Below are 16,365 nucleotides of genomic sequence, written 5' to 3' on the forward strand. Positions count from 1 at the left end.
ATATCCCATGGAACCATAATGAAAGATTTACCCAAGTGCCTTATCCACTAGTCAGTAAGTTATTTTACAGCCATGATGGCATATTTGGCTTTCAATGCATTATACCTACATGTCCATGGCACAGGGTGTTTTTAATAAATGCTGATGGACTAACTTGCTGTGTAAATTCTATAAATGTCTTCTAAGTTCTGTAATGTCATACATTATTACCTTAATTATGTAAATACATCCAGGTGACTACTTCTGGTTTAGTTCTCTCTTGCAACTTTGAATCCTGAATATCTGAAGACGTTTGAAACAGGGTGAGGAGATGTTGGATTAATTGTAGCAGGTGGAAGAACAAAGTTTCTTTACCTAGTGGCCTAGAAGGTTTAACCAGGCCTTGACTCTGGTTCCTAATGCTAGCATCTGAGACTCCCTTGGTTCCCAGTGATCCTAGCCCTGTCCTCGAGCCTTCCATTTATTCAGCAAGTTTTGAGTACTTTTTCTGTAATTTCCATCTGTACCTTCATCTATTTATATCCAGCTATTTGTTATTGCTAAGACCTAGAACTCCAACTTACATGCTTACATAAAGTTCAGCATATCGCCAAAGGCCACCAAACATTCTTCATAATATTGAATGTAAAATATCTGTAGAAAAGCTTATTGTGTGAAATCTTACATGAAAAACCTGCTAAATGATGCCTGTATGTTATCTCTTATCAAGGTAATTTGCCAGTGGACCTCCCAACTCCACCTGAAATGTCAGCTCCAGTCACATTACCTCCACACAACTGTACAGACAGTGAATTTGTTTGCAGGTCCAGTGGTCACTGTGTTGAAAAAATCCAGAACTGTGATTTTAGATATGACTGTCCTGACCATTCAGATGAAGCATTCTGTGGTAGGTGAATTCCTATTTTGTGTTAAATATAGCCACAAAACAGACAGTACTAGTATAATCTCTAAGTAGCATGGCCTAGTGTCCTAGTTACAAATTTTCAACCTGGCTTAGAGCAGGTTTTAATATAAAAGCTATTCATATAGGAAATTATAGTAGAAGAATCAGCATGCATTCTTCTGTGCTGCTCAACAAGAGGTAAATGTTTTTAAATTGAATTTTTTGGATTCAAAACACTTGTTTTTTTTTATTTTTTAACATTTATTTATTTTTAAGAGACAGAGAAAGATAGAGCACAAGTAGGAGAGGGGCAGAGAGAGAGGGAGACACAGAATCTGAAGCAGGGTCCAGGCTCTGAGCTGCCAGCACAGAGCCCAATGTGGGTCTCGAACTCACAAACCACGAGATCATGACCTGACTTGAAGTCGGACGCTCAACCAACTGAGCCACCCAGGCGCCCCAAGATTAAAAACACTCGTTTCATGGACTGTACTCGACTCCAAGACTACAGTTTACTAGTTCTTTTCTGTCCATCCCTGTTTGTTTCTCTTCTACTCCTCACACTCGTGAAATGGGAATGTTTAAGGTGGAAGTATTATAAAACCCTCAAATTAGATGAATTTGTCCAAGTTTTCCATTGCCAAAATATAAAATGAATACTATGTTAAATGTGTAGAATTCATATGAACCAATACAAATGAACGCTTCAGTACCTGTGTCCCATTGAAAGACGGTTTTCATTTATTGGCATCTGCCAATCCATGGCATTTAAGGCAAATTTGTAATTTAAGAGTGAACTTCTCAGGCAAAGACACAATCTTAGAGGAGAAAAATTAATCTGTGTCTGAGTGGACAAAGCACAAGATAGAGCAGAAGGAGTGAACACTTTCCCATGATTCCCCTTCCCTACTGTATATTAGATAGTATATGAATTTACTGTAATATTTCTCAAGTGTCTTGATGATATTAAGGGTTCGGGCCATGCAGAAAATACAGAGTATAGCTGAAACTGTAATTTGTCTTCTGTCAGCATTGTCAAGAAATCCTAAAACTTACAAAGTCAATTAAGGTTCATACTTAATTTAAGAAGAGAAATGCTTTTTAATGTACAAATATACAATAAATTAATCTAGACCCCAAAACTCATAAAATCAAAGCTAACTCACTGCGTGGATAAGAGGTTCTCAACCCTTAACTCAAGTTGGTGAGGAATATAGGCTACGCATTGCAGATGGAAGATAAAGTAATGGAAGATTGTGTAGTATTCAGACTTCCTCATGGGGAGACAACATCCTCTCAGGATGGTACATAAGTTGTGGCGTTTCTAAAAGTTTACACAAAATCTAGTTAATTAATGAATGTCTTTAGCGAACACTGACTTTCTTCTTAGTTCAACTTTGTAATTTTAGTAATGTAATTTATGATGGGGTGGGAAGATTTGAGAAAGTTCTTCAAATGTCCTGACTGAAGGGCTTCTATTAAATTATTATTTTAAAAGCATGGTGTTATTTATTTATTTAAAAAAATTTTAATGTTTATTTATTTTTGAGACAGAAAGAGACAGAGCACGAGCAGGGGAGGGGCAGAGAGAGAGGGAGACACAGACTGCGAGGTAGGCTCCAGGCTCCCAGCCATCAGCACAGAGCCTGACGCGGGGCTCGAACTCATCAACCGTGAGATCATGACCTGAGCTGAAGTCAGACGCTCAACTGACTGAGCCACCCAGGCACCCCTTATTTATTTATTTTAAATACCCATGAACTGAATTATTAAATTCTGAACAAATTATATGCTCTTGCCTCCACCATCTTTCTGTAAGATGAACTATAACTAAAAATCTGCCGGTTATGGTCTTACATTTTCCAATGTTTTTTTTATTGTGTATAAAAAACACAGCATGAGACCTACCCTCTTAACAAATTTTCAAGTGTACAATGCATTATGGTTGACTCTGGGTACAGTGTCTTGCAGCAAATCTTTGAGCTCATTTGTCTTGCTTGACTGAAACTTTATGCCTTCTAATTAAAAAAAAACAACAGTGATTCTTTTCTTTTTTAATGATATGAAAAACAAAATTCTACTGAATTTTAAATCTCTTCATAAGATAAATGTAATTATATGATCAATATTAACGTCAGAAATTAAATAACACACCTGAATGTCAAGATTAAAAATCACTTTTTATTTTTGATGGAGTGTTTCCTTCTCAAACTTTACACTAAATCATGAACTCAGCGATTTGCTAACACTGCTAATTCCATTTAAAAGCTGATGTGTCCACTACATCTTCTATGGCATACACAAGAACAGTGGATAATTTAAGACAGACCAAAAGGCACATGAACATGTTCAGAGAGAAAGAGGAAGAAAACATTTCACACACAACCTATGTATTTCAAAAATCAGTGGACTTGTAATTTCATGTGATATTAGAACATAGTCATTACAAGAATATTGAGAACTTTCAAGGAAAGAGGTCCAATATAGAAGTTATTGTAAATATTATTGCTTGGAACTTGAGTAGTTTGGAATTTGGACTAATTCCTTCAGAGACCAAAGTCAAGTTTAGCTCTATAATAATACTGTGGTTACAGAACAGACTTACCAGAACTTGGGTCATGTAAGCAACGTAGGTATTATGTGAGAAGAAACTGCCAATGCTTAGATTACTGCTTTAGGACCTGACTGAAATCTCACCTCCTTATCAAATTCTTTAGTTTTTGCATTTATTCCCATGTTATAGCTACTATAGATATTTGAATATAGTACACGCAGATTTCTTTAAAACTTTGCTAGTAACTATACAAATCATTTGCCTAATTATTTTAATGATGCTTAAATGATATAATAATAATAATAATAATAATAATGATGATAATAAAGAAACCCAACAGTAAGAAAGTGCTTGATACAGGTAGAAATGGCCATTTATTGACACATTTATTGTGATTCACTCATCTTGTCTTTGTTCTTTTCTCTTCAAGCCATGAAAGTTTGCAGCTTTGAAAAAGGAAGCCTGTGTGAATGGTACCAGCCGATCCCAGAAAATCTAATTCGAGATTCAAACACATTCAGGTGGGGACTTGGCAATGGAACCAGTATTCATCATGGGGAAGAGAATCACAGGCCATCGGTGGATCATACAACGTAAGTGACTACATATTTTGAACATGTCTCTTAAGAACTGTGTGTTAAGCAGTTCCCAAATTCCTGACATACCACCTTACCGAAAGCCAATGCAATTATAAAGATGAATGTTTAAGTTACAGAGTAAGTGGGCTAAGTGCACTCTTTCATATAAAATTGAAAATAAAACCAATTATTTAGTTAAAAAAAGCTGTAAATACTCTTGTAAAAGTCATAGAAACTTGAGAAAAGTATAAGAAAAATAATTTGTAGTATCACCACTCGTTGAAAAGCACTGTTAATATATTGTTCAAAATGATCTGGGGCATCTGGCTGGCCCAGTGGGTAGAGCATGTGACTCTTGATCTCAGAGTTGTGAGTTCAAGCCCCATGTTAGACATGGAGCCTATTTAAAAAAAATTTTTTTAATTAAAAAGAATAAAATTATCTACTCTTTCCTTTCTCCCCTTCCCCCCACCCCGTGCCCCAAATCTGTTTTCCCTATTTCCTCCTTTTCTAGCTCATCTTTCTCCTTAACCCTTTTCCTCCTCTTCCAGTCTTTGAGCTTCATTTATTTTGGTCTTTTGTTTCCAAGGCTTCATAGCTCATACCTTAACCTGTTTTGGAGTCCACAGATACGTTGAGTGCTGACGTCCTTAAGATCCCATCCTTCATTCTTTCCTTTTAGTGATTTCATGGAAGGACTACCGGAGACAACAAAGGGATCCCCATTTGTATTACCAAGAATGTTTTCAAAACCTTTGTACCTTCACACCTCTTTGCGGTTAAAGTTTCATGAGCCCCACTTCTGTGGCTTCTGTTTCAAAGAAAACTAATGGTGTGTCCACTGCCAGTCCATCGTTGCCTTGCCCAACGTGACCTGGTACTCAAGGAGAGCTACAATGTCTTCTGGGCTGACTTTTGCACTCTGATTTTCTGAGTTCTCTTTTGTGGTTTTGTTTTGTTAAAATGGTTCCAGTTTTACTATCATTCGATTTCAGGATTAGCAGCCATGTTGCCCAAAGTATATATATATAGTAGCAGATATGAATACCAAGTGTTTTGATCATGTTTGACAGTTGGCGATTAATTTTGGAAATTTCAGTATACAAATTTTCCTTGGGCTGCTTCTAATAAAAAAGCAAAGGATAATTTCAGAAAGTTTCTCTGGCACCTGCAAATAAACCACACTGAGTCAATCATCTGTATTTCCATAAAGAAAAAGGCAGACTAGAATCTCACTTGTATGTGGGAAAGGTATACATAGAAATGTGGTAGCTTATTATAAACACAGAAATATAATTTGCTTCTAACTTGTTTGTCTCTCCCCTCCCTGCAACCCCCAATAGACTGCACATTCTCTGAGGTGTCGCAGGGTCTGTGACTTCCCTTTTTATTGCATTATTTCTAAGTGACCGATATATAAAAAGTCTCCATAATTATTTGTTGAATGAATTAGTTGATGATAAGAACTTATGTATTTATGCTTTATACTTATATGCTGCAAAGCAAAAAATTAAATATATTTTATTTTTTTTATTTTTTAATTTTTTTTTAACGTTTTATTTATTTTTGAGACAGAGAGAGACAGAGCATGAACAGGGGAGAGTCAGAGAGAGGGAGACACAGAATCTGAAACAGGCTCCAGGCTCTGAGCTGTCAGCACAGAGCCCGACGTGGGGCTCGAACTCACGGACCGCGAGATCATGACCTGAGCCGAAGTCGGAAGCTTAACCGACTGAGCCACCCAGGCGCCCCAAAATTAAATATATTTTAAAGGAGAATATTTAATAATCAGATAATGTTTAATAGATGTGTTCCACATGACAATGAATCAGGAGAAGGGAGCAGTCCCTAAGCTTGTATCTCCCCTAGACTTCTCCTCTCTTCTCCAGGCTCTTTGTGCAGCCAGGGAAGGTTTGACATTTTTTCACTTTGTCGTAAGAAATAGTTTTTATGCACCAAATATCCAGCCTGCTCACTGGCCTATAGTAAATCTCCAAATTCTATTTTCCAAATTTTATTTTTTACATTTAAAGGGAAGCTTTTCTAATTTAGAAAATGCTTTTCTCTCTCAGATGTGTGGCTCCAGAAATTTAAAGCCAGGTTTTTAAGACCATTGTGTTAGAAATCGTTTTCAAGACCGATTTTGAAAATCAAAAAGCTCTGCACCCGTTCTGTCTCCGTCTTCACATTCTGTGATCCCAGCTTTCCTTGTGGCAAAGATTGATTCAGGCTCAGGTTGGTGAAGATCATTCATAAACAAGTGCAAAAGAAAAAGAGCACATTATTATATTTCACAATATTCTCTCACTTCACATGTTAATGAGGCAATAAAAAGTCTAGAAAAGTTATGGTGGTGTGGGATGATGTAGGGAAGTTTTCATTGTGTAGTCAGATCTTAATGTGTGTGTTTCACGCATAAACGGATGTTCCAAGTGAGATTCTGCTGTTTTGCCTTCAGACTATAATGAACCAGTAAGCTTTGTATCTCAATACCTGAAGTGAACTTTGCGGTCTAACAAAAAGTGTCGGTGGGGGGTTTACATCTTTATTTTTCACCTTGGGGAGGGTTAACACCATTCCATACAATTGGTTTATTCAACACTTTGACATGACTTAGAAAAAGACACCTCTTCTTCTCCGGCTGGGGATATGTAGTCATGGCCTTGGCACAGGACTTGATGAGTGGATTCTTTCTTCACCTTGCTCAGCACGGCCCAAATAAAGGCACCAAGCATGATTTTTTCACAGGATTGAAATCAAGGCATATAGAAATAATACTATTCTCAGCTATACTCTGGTGACTTAATAAAGTAAAATTCATTCATTGTAAATATCATCAATTGCAATTTGCTTGTTTTTTGAGATTGGGTATGGGTAAAATTTCCATTTCTTTTAACTTCCACAGTAACGGAACATTTAGTTGAAAAGTTATTTTCTTAGTATTTTGAAAAAAGAAACATTATATAGTAAAAAAAGAAAAGAAAAGCAGAAGAAAAGTGAGTATATATCCATTCTTGTTCCAGGAACTACTAGGGAACTTAGCAAAAACATTAGTCCTACTCAGCTGAGAATTTTTTTTAATTGTTATTTGCTTAACATTGGATTAAGATATTTGATCACTTAGCACCTGAGCTTTGTAGCTAATTGAGATTTAAATATGTTTAGGATATTGTACATTTGGAATTGTTGTGTGATGATTTCTTCCCATTTGTAGTTTTAGATGATCTCTGACTTCTGGACTCTTACCTCTAGAATCAGTTTAATTGGCCTAGTCTTTTAGCCCGGCCATTTTACCATAATAAATAAATTGGTTCGTAGCTAAGTACCATAAATTTATCATTCTTTTTGTGTCCTGGAAAAAGCCTTTGATTCAACTTACTGATTTTTACTACTAGAAGGCAAGGAGAGCAAAGTTTTGAGTTCGTGGCCCTCATACCTATTTATTTGACTAAATGCCCATCTGTTGGTTGAATGAGGTTTAATATTAAGATTTATCAGGAATATAAAATCATCCCTTCAGGCATAATTAAGTTCTCCACACTTCACTGTTGATATGGAATGATGTCTAGGGGAATATGGGTGCCTATTCTACATTGGTGATTTCTAACTGTGCTCATAGATGCCTTACTTAGGGAAGTTTCTCAAAATGGTGATCAGGGAACACTGTCAGTCTGTTTAAAATTTTTATTTAAATTTAAAAAAAATTAATATATTTTATTTATAAATGATAAATAATATTTAAATTTATAAATTTATTTATAGTATATTTTATTTAAATTAAAAAATTTAAAAATATTATATATATTTCATTACCAATTTTTTAAACATTTATTCATTTTTGAGAGACAGAGACAGAGCGCAAGCGGGAGTGGGGCAGAGACAGAGGGAGACATAGAATCTGAAGCAGGCTCCAGGCTCTGAGCTGTAAGCACAGCTGAAAGACAGGATGGCTTTCTCACTTTGCTTTTCCAGTTTTGTTCAGAGCAGATTCATTTTTCTCTAAATCTAGTGACTAGTTAAAAAAATAGGACAAAATGTTTCAGAAGAAAGAAAAACATTGTTCTAAGGGAATTGCATTTAAAAATAAGATTTTTGTCTTGCAAAATAACTATTATAATTGAGAAATAGTGTGCGAGAAACTTTTTCCCCCAGTCTAGAAGACATAATTTCAAGGCCCCCTCTATATTGCCTCATTCATTGTCTAATACCCAACATTTTTTTCTCAGGCCTTTTTGCCTATATGGAAAAGACAGATACTTTAAAACACACTAGATTTTAGAGTTTGCTTACAGATTGTTGAGAAACTATTTGAATACGAACTATCTCATTAAAAATGCAGATTATGTATAGAACACAATTTCTTCAGTGTTTTCTTTGTCAAGTAGAAGTACTTTCTCTTAGATTTTTCCTTTTACTTCACAACACTTGTCATTGTCTTTCAGGTGGAAATGAGTTATAGTCCTCACTGTTGCAAATGTACCTACATTCCTGTATGTATTATGCATTTGTGCAGAGTTAACCTCATTATAAACTAAAAGCCACATAAATAATGCAAACTGTCCCTGTGACATAACTGTGCATATCATAATGTATCTAAGTGCTGGATGTAAATGTGAATAAAAGGTTCAGTGAGACTGAAAATATTTTAATGTTTTCTGCTCTGCAACAATAACAATTTTCAAAGCCTTAATCTCTTAGACATTCAATACCAGAATTACTGCTTTCTTAGAGCCTTCTCTGGTAAGAAGATAAGCTAGTATTTTATAGGCCAATTTAGATGCCTTAACACTCTCTCAACATAATTTCTAAAAGATCCAGTTTTATAAATCTAGAATAATGGTTAAATACAAGGCTTTAGGAACAGTTTTGCCGAAATAAAAATAAAAGTGCAGTCAAAATCTAAATTAACTGTAATTATTTTCTTTTAACTGTTGTAATCCTTGTGGGAAACAGCATTTCTGGCAGTGTGACCACAGGACTTGAGTATGGAGCAAACCTAAAGCACAAGCAAAATTGCTTTTATTTATATTGTACTTGAGTTAAGCAACTATTCTTTATATTTGCATACATATTAATAATTTGTGTTAATTAAGGGAATTAAATCATTTTAAGTGTAATTTTATTCCGTGTATTTTAGCTTGATAAGTAATTTTTAAAAGTTGACTACAGTGCCTTAAAAACATGGAATTTAAGAAAAAATCTATGCTGAAAATAATACCTGTAAACCAAACCTAAAATAACATATATAATGGTTAGGTAGTATATTTGCTATACAAGGTAAAGTTTGAAGAATATATTCATCATACAGTGTATGATGTTGTTACCAAAAATCACTGTTTAATAATAAAATAATTTTATATCATGGTTATAAATGCATTCAGAAATTAAAAATGCTTTTTAATTGTGTAATTTTTTAAATATGTGTTTTGGGGCGCCTGGGTGGCTCAGTCAGTTGAGCGTCCCACTTCGGCTCAGGTCGTGATCTTGCAGTTGACGAGTTCGAGCCCCGCGTCGGGCTCTGTGCTGGCAGCTCAGAGCCTGGAGCCTGTTTCGGATTCTGTGTCTCCCTCTCTCTCTGTCCACCCCTGCTCATGCTCTGTCTCTCTCTGTCTCAAAAATAAATAAACATTAAAAAAAATAAATGTTTTGACTACATTAAAATGTAATGAATATACTTTCATTCTATCTCCTGCACAGAATTATTATTGTTATACGTAATCTAGAAGAAACACCAGAGAACTTTATGGCCTGAAAGATGCAGGGGTAGCCCTGGTTAGGGCACACAATTTGTTATATTAGGCATGTATTTCCTGAGAATAGAAAACTTAATCACACATGGAACCGACATACTCATGAATAGATGTGTAATGTGTACTGGGAAGGGTTACTTGCTTGACAGAGAGGTCCACTGGGAGGCTCAGAAAAGATCTTATCAAGTCCTCAAGTCTATCTTGGTTGTACATATGTCTTTAAATTTTTTTTCATGTTTATTTATTTTTGAGAGAGAGAGAGACAGAGTGCAAGTGGGGAAAGGGCAGAGAGAGAGGGAGACACAGAATCCGAAGCAGGCTCCAGGCTCCGAGCTGTCAGCACAGAGCCTGACGCGGGGCTCGAACTCACCAACTGCCAGAGCATGACCTGCGCCAAAGTCGGATGCTTAACCAGGTGAGTCGCCCAGGTGCCCCTGGTTGGGTATGTGTCTTTAATAATACCTGTGGGGAATCTCTATTTTTGGATGTTATTGGATAGTACAAATAAACTAAGATATTACTCTGGGTAAAGACCACATACTGACTCCCTTAGGAGTTTCTTAATTTCTTAGGAATTTCTTAATTTTTTTTATTTCTACAAGAATTTTTTCCTTTTACCACAAAATAAGAAATTCATTTTTATTGTAGGAAAATGTTTAAATATAGGTAGGAAAGATAAACCACATCAATGATAATTAAACCATCCTGATAAAAGCATTGTGTGTATATGCATTTTTAATAAAAATCACCATATTGTCTTCTAATCTGCTTTTAATTTTATATACAATCTGTAAACAACTATTCACCAATACTTTTTAAAAAAAATTTTTTTTAACGCTTATTTATTTTTGAGACAGAGAGAGAGCATGAATGGGGGAGGGGCAGAGAGAGAGGGAGACACAGAATCTGAAACAGGCTCCGGGCTCTGAGCTGTCAGCACAGAGCCCGACGCGGGGCTTGAACTCACGGACCGTGAGATCATGACCTGAGCCGAAGTCGGCCGCCCAACCGACTGAGCAACCCAGGCGCCCCTCACCAATACTTTTAATGAGCCAGTAGTATTCCATTAAATGAACGTACCATCATTCACTAATTCATTTCCTCACTATTTGATTTATGAGTTGCTTTTGATTATGCACAAATTTAGTCTTTCCTGAACAATATACAGGTTTTGTCCACATTGCAGATTATGTCCTAAGAATTAAAAAAAAAACAGGGTAGAATTTTTATATATTTTTGAAACATTTGATTTATAATTTAATATTTTTTAATGTTTATTTATTTTTGAGACGAGAGAGGGACACAATTCATTCCCAAAGAATTTTGTCAAATGCTTTATTCATGTATTATGAAGATCACAGGATTTTTATCCTTCATCATATTAACATGTATATCACATTTGTTGACTATGTCGGACCTTCTTTGCATCCCAGGGATAAATCCCACTTAATCACAGTATATAATCCTTTTAATGTGCTGTTAACTTGATTTGTTAGTATTTTTTTGAGAATTTCTGCATTTACGTTCAACAGGAATATTAGCCTATAGTTTTGTTGTCTTTTAGTGTCTATATGGCTTTAATATCAGGATGGTGCTGATCTTATAAAATGAATATGGGAGTATTCCCTCCTCTTCAGTTTTTTGGAAGGGTTTCGGAAGTGTTGGCTTTAGTTCTTTAAATTCACCAGCGTTTGGTAGAATCCCACTATTGAAACCATCTGCTCCTGAGCTTTTCTGTGTTGGGAGACTTGATTACTGGTTCAATCTCTTTACTCAGTATTAATCTGTTCAGATATTCTGTTTCTTCTTGATTCAGTTTTAGTGTATTGTGCGTTTCTAGGAATTTATCACTTTCATCTAGATTATCCAATTTGTTAGCATGCAATTGTTTGTGGTAGTCTCTTTTGATATTTTGGAATTCTGTGACTTCAATTGTAATGTCTCCTCTTTCACTGATAATTTTATTCATTTGAGTCTTATGTCTTTTTTCATTGTTAGTCGAGTGAAAGGTTTGTCAATTTTGTTTAGTTTTTCAAAAAAAATTAATCCGTAGTTGGTCCTATTTTCCTTATTCTATATTTCATTTCTTTTTGCTCTAATCTTAATTATTTTTTCTTCTGTTAAATTTAACCTTAGTTTGTTCAAGTTCCTTGAGGTCTTGGGGTGTACAGTTAGGTTGTTTATTTGAGATCCTTCTTTTTTTAACGTAGGTGTTTATAACTGTAAACTTTCTTCCTAGATCTGCTTTTAACACATCCCATAAATTTTAGCATGTTGTATTTCCATTTTCATTTGTATCAATGTTTTTTTTATTTTCCTTTTGATTTCCTCTTTGATCCATCATTTGCTCTATTTAAGAGTGTGTGTTTGATTTCTATATATTTGTAGATTCCCAAAATGTCCTCCTGTTTTGCTATCTGATTTCATACCATTGTGGTCAGAAAAGACATGTGATATAATTTTAATTTTCTTGAATCTGTTAAGACTTTTTCGTGGCTGAACATATGATCTATCCTAGAAAATGTTCTGTGTGCACTTGAGAAGAATATGCATTCTTCTGCTATTGGATACAATGTTTGTATATGTCTGCTATGTCTGTTTGGTCTATAGTGTTGTTCTATTAACACTATATAGTGTTAACTCAAATAATGTATAGTCACATTACATAGTCAAGTGTTATATACAGTCATATATATACTCAAATAACACTGTAGTGCTGTTTTCTTATTGATTTTATGTCTGAGTAATCCATCTATTATTGGATGTAGAATATTAATAATAATAGTCCCTATTAGTGTATTGTTGTTTATTTCTTCACGCAGTTATGTTATTATTTGCCTTATATATTTAGGTGTTCTGCTATTGGATGCATAAATATTTACAATCGTTAGGTCTTCTTTATGAATTAATAACCCTTTCATCATTATACAATGACCTTCTTTGTCTCTTGTGACTATTTTTATTTATTTATTTATTTATTTTTTATTTTTTTATTTTTTTTATTTTTTATTTATTTTTTATTTATTTTTTTTATTTTTTATTTATTTATTTATTTATTTATTTTTTAATATATGAAATTTACTGTCAAATTGGTTTCCATACAACACCCAGTGCTCATCCCAAAAGGTGCCCTCCTCACTACCCATCACCCACCCTGCCCTCCCTCCCACCCTGCCCGCCCTCCCACCCCCCATCAACCCTCAGTTTGTTCTCAGTTTTTAACAGTCTCTTATGCTTTGGCTCTCTCCCACTCTAACCTCTTTTTTTTTTTTCCTTCCCCTCCCCCATGGGTTTCTGTTATGTTTCTCAGGATCCACATAAGAGTGAAACCATATGGTATCTGTCTTTCTCTGTATGGCTTATTTCACTTAGCATCACACTCTCCAGTTTCATCCATGTTGCTACAAAAGGCCATATTTCATTTTTTCTCATTGCCACGTAGTATTCCATTGTGTATATAAACCACAATTTCTTTATCCATTCATCAGTTGATGGACATTTAGGCTCTTTCCATAATTTGGCTATTGTTGAGAGTGCCGCTATAAACATTGGGGTACAGGTGCCCCTATGCATCAGTACTCCTGTATCCCTTGGATAAATTCCTAGCAGTGCTATTGCTGGGTCATAGGGTAGGTCTATTTTTAATTTTCTGAGGAACCTCCACACTGCTTTCCAGAGCGGCTGCACCAATTTGCATTCCCACCAACAGTGCAAGAGGGTTCCTGTTTCTCCACATCCTCTCCAGCATCTATAGTCTCCTGATTTCTTCATTTTGGCCACTCTGACTGGCGTGAGGTGGTATCTGAGTGTGGTTTTGATTTGTATTTCCCTGATAAGGAGCGACGTTGAGCATCTTTTCATGTGCCTGTTGGCCATCCGGATGTCTTCTTTAGAGAAGTGTCTATTCATGTTTTCTGCCCATTTCTTCACTGGGTTATTTGTTTTTCGGGTGTGGAGTTTGGTGAGCTCTTTATAGATTTTGGATACTAGCCCTTTGTCCGATATGTCAGTTGCAAATATCTTTTCCCATTCCGTTGGCTGCCTTTTAGTTTTGTTGGTTGTTTCCTTTGCTGTGCAGAAGCTTTTTATCTTCATAAGGTCCCAGTAATTCACTTTTGCTTTTAATTCCCTTGCCTTTGGGGATGTGCCGAGTAAGAGATTGCTACGGCTGAGGTCAGAGAGGTCTTTTCCTGCTTTCTCCTCTAAGGTTTTGATGGTTTCCTGTCTCACATTCAGGTCCTTTATCCATTTTGAGTTTATTTTTGTGAATGGTGTGAGAAAGTGGTCTAGTTTCAGCCTTCTGCATGTTGCTGTCCAGTTCTCCCAGCACCATTTGTTAAAGAGACTGTCTTTTTTCCATTGGATGTTCTTTCCTGCTTTGTCAAAGATGAGTTGGCCATACGTTTGTGGGTCTAGTTCTGGGGTTTCTATTCTATTCCATTGGTCTATGTGTCTGTTTTTATGCCAATACCATGCTGTCTTGATGATGACAGCTTTGTAGTAGAGGCTAAATTCTGGGATTGTGATGCCTCCTGCTTTGGTCTTCTTCTTCAAAATTACTTTGGCTATTCGGGGCCTTTTGTGGTTCCATATGAATTTTAGGATTGCTTGTTCTAGTTTCGAGAAGAATGCTGGTGCAATTTTGATTGGGATTGCATTGAATGTGTAGATAGCTTTGGGTAGTATTGACATTTTGACAATATTTATTCTTCCAATCCATGAGCATGGAATGTCTTTCCATTTCTTTATATCTTCTTCAATTACCTGCATAAGCTTTCTATAGTTTTCAGCATACAGATCTTGTACATCTTTGGTTAGATTTCTTCCTAGGTATTTTATGCTTCTTGGTGCAATTGTGAATGGGATCAGTTTCTTCATTTGTCTTTCTGTTGCTTCATTGTTAGTGTATAAGAATGCAACTGATTTCTGCACATTGATTTTGTATCCTGCAACTTTGCTGAATTCATGTATCAGTTCTAGCAGACTTTTGGTGGAGTCTATCGGATTTTCCATGTATAATATCATGTCATCTGCAAAAAGCGAAAGCTTGACTTCATCTTTGCCAATTTGGATGCCTTTGATTTCCTTTTGTTGTCTGATTGCTGATGCTAGAACTTCCAGCACTATATTGAACAACAGCGGTGACAGTGGGCATCGCTGTCGTGTTCCTGATCTCAGAGAAAAAGCTCTCAGTTTTTCCCCGTTGAGGATGATGTTAGCTGTGGGCTTTTCATAAATGGCCTTTATGATCTTTAAGTATGTTCCTTCTATCCCGACTTTCTCAAGGGTTTTTATTAAGAAAGGGTGCTGGATTTTGTCAAAGGCCTTTTCTGCATCGATTGACAGGATCATATGGTTCTTCTCTTTTTTTTTGTTAATGTGATGTATCACGTTGATCGATTTGCGAATGTTGAACCAGCCCTGCATCCCAGGAATGAATCCCACTTGATCATGGTGAATAATTCTTTTTATATGCTGTTGAATTCGATTTGCTAGTATCTTATTAAGAATTTTTGCATCCATATTCATCAGGGATATTGGCCTGTAGTTCTCTTTTTTTACTGGGTCTCTGTCTGGTTTAGGAATCAAAGTAATACTGGCTTCATAGAATGAGTCTGGAAGTTTTCCTTCCCTTTCTATTTCTTGGAATAGCTTGAGAAGGATAGGTATTATCTCTGCTTTAAATGTCTGGTAGAACTCCCCTGGGAAGCCATCTGGTCCTGGACTCTTATTTGTTGGGAGATTTTTGATAACCGATTCAATTTCTTCGCTGGTTATGGGTCTGTTCAAGCTTTCTATTTCCTCCTGATTGAGTTTTGGAAGAGTGTGGGTGTTTAGAAATTTGTCCATTTCTTCCAGGTTGTCCAATTTGCTGGCATATAATTTTTCATAGTATTCCCTGATAATTGTTTGTATCTCTGAGGGATTGGTTGTAATCATTCCATTTTCATTCATGATTTTATCTATTTGGGTCATCTCCCTTTTCTTTTTGAGAAGCCTGGCTAGAGGTTTGTCAATTTTGTTTATTTTTTCAAAAAACCAACTCTTGGTTTCGTTGATCTGCTCTACAGTTTTTTTAGATTCTATATTGTTTATTTCTGCTCTGATCTTTATTATTTCTCTTCTTCTGCTGGGTTTAGGCTGCCTTTGCTGTTCTGCTTCTATTTCCTTTAGGTGTGCTGTTAGGTTTTGTATTTGGGATTTTTCTTGTTTCTTGAGATAGGCCTGGATTGCAATGTATTTTCCTCTCAGGACGGCCTTCGCTGCATCCCAAAGCATTTGGATTGTTGTATTTTCATTTTCGTTTGTTTCCATATATATTTTAATTTCTTCTCTAATTGCCTGGTTGACCCACTCATTCGTTAGTAGGGTGTTCTTTAACCTCCATGCTTTTGGAGGTTTTCCAGACTTTTTCCTGTGGTTGATTTCAAGCTTCATAGCATTGTGGTCTGAAAGTATGCATGGTATAATTTCAATTCTTGTAAACTTATGAAGGGCTGTTTTGTGACCCAGTATATGATCTATCTTGGAGAATGTTCCATGTGCACTCGAGAAGAAAGTATATTCTGTTGCTTTGGGATGCAGAGTTCTAAATATATC

The 16,365-nt window shown here is 35.8% G+C and overlaps 1 protein-coding gene across 1 annotated transcript in view; it reads left to right on the forward strand.

The window, feature by feature from the left end:
* Nucleotides 1-16,365, forward strand: part of MALRD1 (MAM and LDL receptor class A domain containing 1) — a 788,164-nt gene that overhangs the window by 267,587 nt on the left and 504,212 nt on the right. Inside the window, exons 21-22 of the mRNA XM_049626634.1 lie at nt 710-886; nt 3,868-4,030. Coding sequence (XP_049482591.1) covers nt 710-886; nt 3,868-4,030 — 340 coding nt within the window. The remainder of the gene's footprint in view (nt 1-709; nt 887-3,867; nt 4,031-16,365) is intronic.

This window comes from Panthera uncia, chromosome B4 (assembly GCF_023721935.1).
Source record: "Panthera uncia isolate 11264 chromosome B4, Puncia_PCG_1.0, whole genome shotgun sequence".
In the NCBI taxonomy this organism is placed as follows: domain Eukaryota; kingdom Metazoa; phylum Chordata; class Mammalia; order Carnivora; family Felidae; genus Panthera; species Panthera uncia.